Raw genomic sequence first — 12,180 nt, forward strand, 5'->3', positions numbered from 1 at the left:
TGGACAAGGGACACTCGGGGGTGGGGTTGGGGATGGGGTGGGTCGGGGACCGCGCATAGGGGCACCCCCCTACGCTCTCCCGCCCTGCAACTCTGGCGCGCTGGGGCCCGCGCCCCAGTTCCTTCCGGCGCGCGGGGCTGAAAACCCAGGCCCGAGGCCGGGGCGGGGGGTGGAGTCGCGGGGAAGTCGGCCCCACCAGCCTCGCGGCGGCCCTCGGGGGCCCAGGAAGTGGCTCCGGGCCGCGGCCCTCGCCCCGCCCCCGCCGCCCTCCCGCGCTCATCACCTGCTGCCCCGGCGCGCGCGAGGGGGAGCGCGCGGGCGGCGAGGCGTCGGGTCGCGGGAGGTGAGCGAGCCGGCGAGGCGAGGATGGCGGCGCGGGCCCGGGGGCCTCGGCCGGCGCCGCTCGCGCTCGGGGCGCTCCTGCTGCTGAGCGCCGCCGCGGCGTCCAAGCTCAACATCCCCAAGGTGCTGCTGCCCTTCACGCGGGCCACGCGCGTCAACTTCACGCTGGAGGCCTCGGAGGGCTGCTACCGCTGGTGAGGGCGCCGCGCCGGGCGCGGAGGGGGGCAGGGCGCGCGGCCCGGGCCGCGCCCGCCGAGGGCCTGCGAGCTGCAGGTGCGCCGGCGCGGGGCCGGCGCGGCGGTCAGCGCGAGCTGCGGGCGCGCGCCGGCGCCGGGCTGGCGGGGAGGGGCGGCGCGCGCGCGCCCGGGGCCGGCGTGGAAGGGGCGCGCGCGCCCGGGGCCCGCGTGCACGGCAGGTGCGCCGGCGCGCGCGTGGGCCGGCGGCCACGGCTGGAGCTGCTGGGCGCGCGGGGCCCGCCGCCCGCGCCGCCCGGGCCTCCGTGCCGCCCATGCCGGGCCCGCGCCGCAGCTGCGGGCACCGGGGGCACCCGGCCTGCGGAGAGAGGGCCTGCATGCAGTGTGTTTGTGGACCGTAGGGGTCACGGTCCGACGTTCGAGGGCCCGGAAAGGCCTGACCCGGGAAGAGGGGCGTTTCAGATTTCTTTAGGGAGAAAGGCAGGTTGCAGCGTGGTGGGCCCCGGCTGCGCCCACGTGCGCCTCACTGCCCCTTCTGGTCGGCCTTCCGGAGCAGCCGGCCAGGCCCTGTAAGCCCTAGGCTGCAGACCCACATGGCAGGATGTTGGGCGCTCAGCCTCCTGCCCCCCACTTTCCCCAGGGGGCTAAACGAAGGTAACCGTGCATAGCAGAGCCCTTAACGAATATGGTTGGATTATATCCACCTGGCGTCTCAGGGAGGAACACAAACCTTGGATGAAAGGCCTTCCTGACATGAACCCTTAGGGATCTGGTTTTTTTTTTTTTTTACAAAATATTTTATTGGGGGCTCTTCAGCTCTTATCACAATCCATACATAGATCCACTCTGTCAGACACATCTGCACATATGTGGTCATCATCTTTTTCAAGACATTTTCTTTCTACTTGAACCCTTGGTGTCAGTTCCTCAATTTTAATTTTTCCTCCCTCCCCCATGTCCCCTTTATATATTATTCTCTTTTTTCCCATGTCTTAACACCAACAGCTGTCTCCTTTCACCCACTTTTCTGCTCTCCCTCCCCCTGGGAAGGGGACCATATGTCCATTGATGAGAAAGGGGAGTTGAGGGACTGGTTGGTGACTCAGCTGTGAATGGATCATCTTGACCCTGGTCCTTTACCACGTGCACCTTTGGAAGATCAGGGGCCTGAGGAGTTCTCCACTGGGTGCTGGGTGACCCGAAGGACCCAGGGGACTGATGAAACGAGAGGCTGATTGCCCTCTACCCACCTACTCACCCAGTTAGCTGGGCAGCTATTCTAGGCTCTGGCTGGGTTAGAGGGCCCTGGAGAACTAGTTCTTCTATTTGGTGGCTGTGTCACTGGGGCCATGCTGCTGAGTGTGACGCTGCAACTCACACCGTAAAGGTCCCTTAGCAGGAAGGAGATTTGCTAGGTGTGACTCAGGCGCTTCCACCTCTTGGCCACTTAGTCCTCTGACACACACACACACACACACACACACACACACACACACACACACCCGTGTGTAGTTTGTTCGAATATTAATGGGGGCCGGTGCAATGCCCAGGAGAAGGTACGATGCCCTGGTGCTGTACCAGCTCAAGTGCTTGGCTGTAAACCCAATGGTCCACTGTTGAACCCATTAGCATTCCTTGGGAGAAAAACGCTTCCGTGGAAGCAGTTCTGCTCTGGCCCACAGGACCACTGTGAGTCGCCAACCACTGGGGCCTGGGTAAAGTGCCCAGATGTCAGGCCTGTATATATGTATTGCCCTCAGGAGTCTGCCTCCTGAGGTACAGATGTGTTGTCAGTCAGCTGCCATGCGGATGTAGTGCAGTGTTTCCTAACGTGGGTGACGCTCCTGGGGTGGGGGGTGGAGGGGTCACTGGAACAATCCAGGGGGGACTGCAAAAACAGATACCTATAGTTTTCCAGGATTATGGACTATAGTACCAAAAAAATTAATTCCCAGGGTGGACTGCTGAGTAAATTTTTTTTTCTGCAAAGGGAGCAGCAGGCCACACAGATTGGGGAGCTGCGGTTTAGTGCCTTATGCACTAGGGTGATGGGAGGGTCCTCTTTTGGGCTCCACTCCAGATGCTGTTCTTTGGCTTTACGTTTTCGGTGTCGTTGTCTGGGGCCCTGTCTGACAGGAGAAGATCAGCTGTCCATTCGAACTTTGAGGGAGGTTCATGTTCATTCTCCCCTGAAGATTGTCTTCTCTGGATAGCGGGCCAAGGAAGAGGAAGCTGGTTATTAAAACAGCTGGCTTCTAATGAGTCCCTCCATCCCTTCGTAGCATAGATGCATTTCTATGCTACTTCCCCTGAGATGGTATAATTGTACTTAAAAAATAAGCTTTTTAAAATATAAAATTTAATATTCTTTACTGAGGGAAGCAGGTGGATTGTGGTAGGTTTTAATTTACTGACATAGCTTCATATGAAGAAAGAAAAACAAAGATGCATCCGAGGAGGGCTAAGTAGTTTCTAACTTGTTTTGTGTCTGATCCATAGTTTTGATTACAAACGTGTGACTGCTTATCTTACGTGTCTTCTTAGAGGTGCTCAGTGGCTGTGATTTCTTCCCCCCTTTGCTTCATGGGGCAATACTCCATCCATCGAGCATCAACCTTGTTCTCTTTACTTTTAGTAGTGCTCTGCCTACGCGAGTCTTCTACTGCTTTCCTTTCAAAGATTCTGTTCTGGAGATTTTAAAAATTGGCATACTGACAAGCCATCTATCTGCAGCCTAAATTTGGGAGCAGAATACCCTTCTCATCTAAGAAATTAATTCATTGTTGACTGTTTTAAGTAAATAAATAAGCCAGCGAAATAAAAATCCTACAGAGCAATAAAGAAAAATGAGTTCCCCAAACATCTTGGAACATGGATGGACCTGGAGGTCATGTTGTGGAGCAACATAAGTCATAAGTACACACCTACACACACACACACACACACACACAAGAACAAATACTGTATCTTCCCTCTTTTATGAACTGACATGGGGTGGTGGTTAGCAGTGATGGGGTCAGGGGGTTCATTCACTCTCTAGGCATTCTTACACACACACACACACACACACACACACCCAAGAACAAATACTGTATCCTCCGTGGTTACCAGTGATGGGGCCAGGGGGATTCATTCACTCTCTAGGCATTCTTAAAAGCCCACTGCCCCTGAGTCGATTTCCACTCATAGCAACCCTATAGAACTGCCCCTTTGGTTTTCCAAGGCTGTGATTCTGTACTGAACAAGACAACCTGGTTTTTCTCCCTCAGCATGGCTGGTGGTTTTGAACTGCTCACCTGGTGGTTAAAAAAACCAAAGCACAACACTCTACACCACCTGGGCTCTCGTTTTGGGCGATAAGACAGCAGAATGAAGTAGCACCAGCTTGGTGAATGGAAACAATGTCACTAAAGTGTTGCAAAGAAACAGAACTTGTTGGCAATTGCTATTGCATACATCATTTTGAGAAAACATCACAACAACCAACAAATGCAGTAAAACCTGTGAAAGGCAGGAGCTGAGCATGAATACTCGATTGACCAGTTGTGAGTGCACCTTGTCAAGGCGGAAAGACTTGCGAGACCTAGGAAAACAAGGCAATCCAATTAAGTTCTGACGCTCACAGACTGCACTGTGTGGCTGGGTGTATGTGTTTGTATGTGTGTGTATGTGAGGGCGCTTCAAAAGGTCACAGGAAAAATGGAATGAAAAGAAAATGAAAATTTCCCATGAACTTTTTGAAGCCCCTGTCTGTGTATAGATTATGTATATGTAAGTATATGTGTATTTAGGTGTGTGTGCATATATGCATGCGTAGACAATCCTGGTGGTGTATTGGATATGGGTTGGGCTGCGATCCGCATGGTCGGGAGTTTGAAACCACCAGCAGCTCTGCAGGAGAAATACTTTCTACTTCCATAAACTGTTGCCGTCTCAGAAACCCACAGCGACTAGCCAGGAGTCAGCACTGGCTCCATGTCAGTGAGTTTGGTTTATTATATACATGCATGCATGTGACTGTCTCTGTGTGTGTGTGTGTGTGTGTGTGTGTAATAAAGCACATAATTGAGGATACTTGTAGACATAGCTAGACACCTTGGGAGATTGGTTTTCTGGGTTTGAAGGATTAGCTCTGTAGTCTTGTGGGCCAGTTCGTTCGACTTTCATAATATAATCCATAGGGTTAGGGTCTACACCTAGTTTAGTGAGTACCATGTGGGGCGTTAAAACCGGTGAGTGGCTGAAGCAAAGCATGACTCCACGAAGACACTGGCTTGGGACAGATGCACGGACCAGGACCTCTCTTACCCTGAGGCCTGAAGAATCAATGGTGCCCAGATACCTCTGTCAACCATCCTCATCAGGGCTGTAAAAGATGAGCCGTGCCAGACGGGGAGGGAAACGGGGAACAGAACTCGGAACGTCTCAAAAAGAATTGCAGACTTAACTGGACAGTTGAGTCAGGAGGAGTCCTCAAGACTGAGACATTCTTTAAAATAAACCTTGAATCCAGAGTAACCCCTGAAGTTACCCTGTAGCTGGATATCAGCTCACACAACGGGACACTAGTGGACATAGAACAACTGAATGGAAATACTGAGAGTGTTTAGAAATTGTTGAATTGGAACCTCAGCCACTATGCAAACCTTCACTGAAAATACAGTAAAATGTTCATCAAACAAAATAACTGCCCTGCTGGGCCCTGGAGGGATTTTTGTTCATCATTTTCTTGATTTTTGCAGCCAACTTTGTTGACGAAAATCACAGCCTGCTCAAGGTAGTGGTCTTAGGTTGGCTCTTCCTGTTTCTCGGTTTTATGGCATCGAATCAGCGAGCAATTGCAGGGCCAGCGGGACCATAGAAATAAGTCAGTGTGCGCTCCTGGTGGAGAAGCTTGCCTATGAGACTGCTAGCCCGAAGGTTGGCGGTTTGAGCCTACTGAGAACCACCTCGGAATGAAGCCCTGATTCTGAAAGCTCACCCCCTTGAAGCCCTCAGCGCCTGACTCTGCTTAGGGGCGCCCCGAGGTGGAGCCAACTTGGTGGCAATTAACTCCACCGCCCACATTTGAGAGGGGAAACCGTGTCCCGGGCTGTGTGCTGCCGCGTGGAATGCAGGTAGGGCCCTGGAACGCACACCATCGCTGGGTCTTCCTGCCTCCGGCTGCTCTGCCAGGCCCTGGTGCTCTCCCTGCACTCACGCCCGCTAGCCCTGGCCCTGCGGGCACTTTGTTATTGAGCATGCTGCATTAGGATGTTTCCGGAGCTCCTGCTTCCAGGTGTGCTTCTATTTCCACACCAATATCCAATGGGAATATTGGGAAAGTAGAGGGGAACATCATTCAACCCTCAGTCTTGGCACGAGTGCGGCACAATCGCAGAACACTTCCTTTCGCCCCTCTGCGCACCCCCATCCCCCACCCCTGTTGCCTTTCGCCCCAGAGCACTCCTTCTCACGTGACTTCAAGCATGGTATTTGGTCCACTTGGTAACCCCAGCTAATCCTAGAGCTCAGGTGTGTTGGTGGAAGGCCTCACGGCCTCCATGCGCCTTCCCCGTCCAGCAGCCTTCTGCTGGGCCGGTTTGTCCCCGCCGCCGGTTTTCCCTGTAGCCGGGGCCGCAGCGTGTTCTAAGAGTTGGTTGGTGGTGTGAAGGCTGAACAACTGTGGAATAAATCGCTGGCGTTAAAATCACACAGTGCGATGGCATCCAGGGATCCGTCTCCCCTACGAGGGAGAAAGCGTGCTCTCAGAAGGACGGCAGGAGAGGGAGCCTGTTTGGAGAGGATGGGTGGGACAGGGTGCATTGGAATGGAGGGCCAGCGGGAGAAAACACTGACTGTAGAGGCCAGGGGAGGAACCAACCTGGGGCTGTGGGGTTCGGGTGCTTGGCCTAGGCAGGGCTGAGTGGGACTTGTGGGCTGTGGTTAGGAGACAGGAAGAGGGTGGCCAGGGTCAGGCACTGGGTGGACTTGTCTGTTGCTTCTCTCCCCCACGCTGCCTGGCTCTGTGCTCTTCCGGGAGCCATGGTCCTGCCAACCGCAGGACCTTGCTCAACTCCTCTCTGCTGAGTTGACCTGATGCCCTGAGCTGCTTTCTTCCTCCTTCCCATCCTTTCGCCTCGAGTGTACTTTTCCCGAGAGGTTGCGGCAGGTCTGGCTTGTGCACTGTGAGGGCTAGCCTCGGGGGAGGTGGGTGGAAGGCGGGGTCCCCCTTTGCATCTCCTTCACTCTCACTTCTCCTTCTCCTCAGCGTTCCTTTCTGACCTGACCCAGCAGTTCCCCTGATTCTGCCCAGCTCCTCCTCTTGGGGTGTGACTAATGGGGAGCAGCCCCTCAAACCCAGTGACTCCCGAGCACGGGCACACATTCACTGTAAATGGACTCGTTCAAAACCCACTGTGAGCCCCCTTAGATGTCCTCAAAACCAGCACGCCACCGAGTCCCCCCCAGGCTCGCTTGTTTTCCGTGCTTGGAGGTCTTCGGTGCGGAAACTTTTTCGGGGTCCAGGTGCTCCCAGCATCTCACACCATTGCTTGGATGCATCTGGGTTGTTCTCAGACACACGGCAAATGATTGTTGTTAGTCACTGCTGCTGAGTTGGCCCCACAGCATGGCGACCCACACTGCTCGGTCCTGCGCCGTTCCATGGTCAGTGGCAGATCAGACCGTGTCATATCACAGGGGTTTTCGTTGGCCGATTCGGAAGTGGATCCCCAGGCCTTTCTGCCTTGTTCGCCTCGATGTGGAGACCACTGACGCCTGCGGAGCATCTTAGTAACATGCAAGCCTTCCCTGCGCAGCACGGCGGCTCCCGGTCCGCCGGCAGGTTACACTCGCACTGCCCTGGGTCTCTCTGTGTGCGGTGGCCAATGCGCTCTCGTTCCAGGCTGCCCGCGTATTTGTGCAGCGCAGGAGAGCCAAGCAGGGTCTGTCTGTGGTGGCGCTCTGTGCGCCTCTCCAATGCTTTCACTGAGAGAGGCCCTCGCTTGGACTGAATGCCCCAGGCTGGGAGCCCAACAGCAGAAAACCACAGCTCTGCTGGTAACTAGAGCGTCTTTTAAACATCTGGCGTGCCTGTGTGTGTGTGTGTGTGTGTGTGTGTGTGTACATTTATAGAGTAGGCATTTCCCATTTTGAGTCTCCTTAAGTGTACAATCCCAAACCCCAACCCAAGGTCATTAAGTAGATTCTGGTTTTACGGCGATCCTCTAAGACAATGTCCTCATCCTTCCTCATGCTGCGACCCTTTAATTCAGTTCCTCATATGGTGGTGCCCCCTCCCCCAACCATAGAATTATTTTCGTTGCTACTTCCTGTCATTTTGCTCCTGTTATGACTCGGGCGTTGCGACCCACAGGTTGAGAGCCGCTCTTCAAGACACCGTAGAACTGCCCCGTGGGTTTTCGACAGAAGCAGACCGCCCCAGTGTTCTGCGGAGCCAATCTTGCGGCCAGTCTCAGCGCTCTCACCGCTGGGCTAGCAGGTGTCCCTGTGTGCCACCCGGTGACATGGACTGCACTCCTTTTGCTTTTAACCATCGTGAGGGTCCGGGCTTGGCCTCTCCTGCTGCGGCGAGTGCCTGAAGAGGCAGACAGGGAGACCGGGAGGGGAGGCCCGTTGGTTGGTTCACCGACAGCCTCTTTCTCCGCTGGGCAGGGTCAGTGCCTCCTCTGCTCTGGCCTGCAGCGATGGGGTTTATGTTCCCATAGCCACTGGTGGACACAGGGCCTCATGTCTACTGTACAGAGCTCAGCTGAGGCAAGTGGGGTGCAGGGGTTCACTAGGTCTCCAGCCTTGTGCAAGACAGACCTGTGCTGTCCTCTGAGGACCTCCGGGTGAGTGGGTCCAATATAGCTGGCTGCCTGCCAGCAAAGGCTTATCTCGGGGCTGCATTCTGACTCCTCTTATCAGCCCTCAGTGGGCAGAGGAGGGACTTTCTCATGTCTGTGATAAAGCACGCAGCCTCTCCCTCTGGGGTCTTAGCAGGGAGTGCCTGGCAGGGCACCAGGAGGGCCCTGGGCGGCCCCTCTCCCTGTGGAGTCGAGCCTTCATTTCGGCAGCCACTTGCCATGTACCGAGTGAGCATGAAATGTGTCTGATCCCACACTGTGAAGTTGTAATATTGGGATTTGTTGATTGGGGCAAGCAACACATTATAAAACCAATTTCACCTTTTTTTTTTTTTTAACGAGGCAACTATTGGAAAGTGCAGCCAAGTCAGCCTGACTCCCGGCAACCTCACACTGCAGCCTACTGCTCCGTCGGGTTTTCATGGCTATGGCATTTCGTCTCTCTAGACGGCCCTGAGTGGGTTGAACCAACAGCCCTTCCGGGCGGCCAGCACTTCACTGTTTGGGCCATTCTCTAGGTGGCTCACATTGTCTTTCCACTGGACAGCACCACCCTACGTGGACTACAGTCCCTGCACACAAGGGCAAACTCACTGCCATCCAGTTGATTCTGACTCAGAGTGACCCCGTAGGACAGGAGAACTGCCCCTGTGGGTTTCAGAGGCTGTGATCCTTGATGGGAGTAGAAAGCCTCGTCTTTCTCCTGAGGAGTGGCTGGTGGTTGTGAACTGCTGACCTTGTGGTGAGCAGCCCACCACCTAAGCACAGCGCTACCATGGGCAGCATTAGGGAGTATATATTCCATCTGGGTTCTAAAAGTTCCTGGACTTCTCTGGCAGCTATTCTCTCACCTGTGTCTCTTTACGGGGGCTCTGTCTGAGGTTTGTGTATCCTCGCTTGTCCGCTGGGAAAAGGCACAGTGCGCATGTTCTTTCTGAGGCTCAGAGGGGGAAGTGGGATGTGCAGCCCAAGCTTGGGACCCAAACCCCATGCTCCCAGGGACATTGAGATGGAGGTACCACAACGGAGTCTCACAGTAGAAGAGTGGGGGCCCAAGAGGCACTGGTGGAACTAAGCCCCCGGAGAACTCCCCTATCTAAAACGGAGGGAGGGGAGGGACGTGGTCCCTCCGCAGAGTGCTTTGGAGAGAGGCGTATAGAAGCCCAGAGGCCTACGTCTGACCTGAACAGTTAAAACTTTGCCAGTAGGTCCCCTATGATGGAGGCTGGACCTGATCTGGTTTCCAAAAATTGTCTGTGTTTTGGGGTTTTGCTTGTTCATAGTAGAGTATATCTTGGGGTGCACTGTCAATGGAGGGCACCCTCTTGAAGCTGTGGTACATGCTCTTCCATTTTGGGGGAGATGAGACCTAGGATTGATGAACTAGAGGGACGGCAAGTAGAGTAAGGGGCTGGGGGAAGCAGGGATCAGTGGGGGAGGCGAGTAAAAGGGAGAGGCTGTCAGGGGGTCCATGCGGAAAAGGACTGTTTGGGAACTGTGGTAGAAAATGTGCATTCAGCTTGACGCGACTGGAATTTGGAATGATATATGTAATAAACTCCAACTCATGAAAAAGAAAAGGAAGTAGAAATGAGTGGACTGCTGAAAAACCTTTTCTTTTTTCTTTTAAATTTTGGGATAATTTTAGATTTGTGGAAAGGTGGGCTAGGTAGTACTGTTTCCAGGTTCCCCTCATGTTCACCGCAGCGTATTTGTTCAAATGGAGACATTTGTGGGGGCCCAGCACCATTCGTACCCGCTTATTCCTGTGTCCACCCGGGTGACCCCGGGCACGCTTTCCAGTTCCCAGATCCAACCCAGGAGCCTCCGCTGCGTTTCTTCCTGTGTCTTCTTAGGCCCCTGTGAACCACGCGGATTTTCTAATATTCAGTCAGCTTGTGTGTGTGTGTGTGTGTGTGTGTGTGTGTGTGTGTTTAATGCCCTCTGAATGGCAGACAGCATTCCGGATCTGCTGTCCATTAATTGCTGTCTGTTCCTAGCTTGATCCGAGATGTGTGGGCATGGCCTCTGTATAGGTCCATACGCCATTCCTGCCCGTCTTTCTGAAATAGGATTTTCTCAGAAGAAACCGATCAATGAGGGAGACCTCAGATGCATTTTCTGGCGTGGGGGTGGGGGCCGAGATTTCTGCCCTCACCTGGTGGGGGCGGGGGCTCGGACAGCCTCCTGCGCTGGTGCTGTGTGCACACAGGCGTCCTGGATCAGGAGACGCCAGCTCTGGAAGGAGCACTTGGTGTCAGGCTGGGGAACTTGGAGAAGTCTATTTTGGTGTATTTCACACCATTGCTTTTGAACACCAGGCAGATTTTACAAGTTTCTCTCCGAGAGCCCAGAAAAGGAATGCTTCAGGGAGCTTACGCGCGGGACGGAGGCAGGAAGCCTGCGGTGCAGTGCCAGCCAGTGCCCCTCTGCAGCCCTGTGAGCTGGCACAGCTGCCCCACTCTTCCGATGTCCTTTGAAGGCTGTAAACTCACTGAGGGCAAGGTCCCCCTCCTCGGTGACATGTAAGTCAGCCTTTCTCCTCCCCAAGGAGCCTTGCCTTGGCCCCCTCCCACTGGCCCCGGGGCCTTGACTTGCTGCCCCCAGGACACACCAGGTGAGCTCGCCCTCAGGTCGGCCGCCCGCTGGCACAGAGCCCCACCTGGATGGCCCCTTCTGAGAGGCTTCCCTGCATCTGCTCTCTGTGGTGGGGTCTCGGAGCTGCCAGCCCCATGGCTCTGGAGGCTGGGAGGTCTTAGATCAGGGAGCTGGCCTCGGTGCTTCATTCCAGCACCTCCCACACCCCCCACTCCACATCTGTGCCTCCCTCTTCCTCTTTATAATGATCCCACTCGGAATTAAGACCCTTCCCCACTGCGGTCTGCAGTGTCTGGCTGGTGCAGATGGTGAATGTGCTCAGCTTCTCACTGAAAGGCTGCAGGTTCAAGTGCACGGAGAGACACTTCCGAAGAAATGGCTGGCGATCTGTTGCTCTATCAGGGGCCATCGAGTCGGCCCCAGCCCATAGTGACCCTGTGTGTGTGGCAAAGGAGGCGGCTCCGTCCGACCCTGCCCACCCTCGCAGGCGTCCCCATCGAACATTCCGCGGAGCACCACTTGGAACCGACTGACTCAGTGATGGCCATTCATCTCAGGTCAGCCAACAACGCTTTCAAAGACCCCCATTTCCAAACCAGGTTATCCTCATAGGTCAGGGGCTGGGACATCCCCTATCTCAGCGGTTCTCACCCTTCCTCGTGCCACGACCCTTTCGTCCAGCTCCTCCTGTGGTGGTGACCCCCAACCGTAACCTTATTTTCATTGCTACTTCATCACTGTCATTTTGCTATGAATCGTTATGTACATACCTGATATGCAGGGTGTATTTTCCTTGTTATAAATCAAACATAATTAAAGCATAGTGATTCATCACAAAACAATATCTAATTATATATTGTATAATGACAAATAAATGACATTTTGTCTTGAAGCATGGTGTAGCATGGGTAACAATCTTCATGCCGGGTCCTCCGTAGGTGGGTGTGCATGTGGGCGGACCCGCCTGGAGACAGGTAGAGGAGTGGTGTCTCGGTTCCTAAGACCATCAGAAAAAGGTGTTTTCCGATGGTCTTAGGCGACCCCTGAGAAAGGGTTGTTTGACCCCCAGGTTCAGAACCCCTGCCCTATCTGGTTGGAAGACACTATTCAGCTCCCCCCCCTTCTCACCGAGGGCATCCTTCCTTGGACAGGGCCTGTCTCATGTCACCCAGGCTGGGCTCATCTGGGTCCAGACG

General features: G+C 54.5%; 1 protein-coding gene across 1 annotated transcript in view; it reads left to right on the forward strand.

Moving 5' to 3' along the window:
- The first annotated feature begins 366 nt into the window (after positions 1 to 366).
- NUP210 (nucleoporin 210) overlaps positions 367 to 12,180 on the forward strand; it is an 88,007-nt gene continuing 76,193 nt past the window's right edge. Inside the window, exon 1 of the mRNA XM_075550895.1 lies at positions 367 to 536. Coding sequence (XP_075407010.1) covers positions 367 to 536 — 170 coding nt within the window. The remainder of the gene's footprint in view (positions 537 to 12,180) is intronic.

The sequence above is a fragment of the Tenrec ecaudatus genome, chromosome 5, assembly GCF_050624435.1.
Source record: "Tenrec ecaudatus isolate mTenEca1 chromosome 5, mTenEca1.hap1, whole genome shotgun sequence".
Classification (NCBI taxonomy): Eukaryota; Metazoa; Chordata; class Mammalia; order Afrosoricida; family Tenrecidae; genus Tenrec; species Tenrec ecaudatus.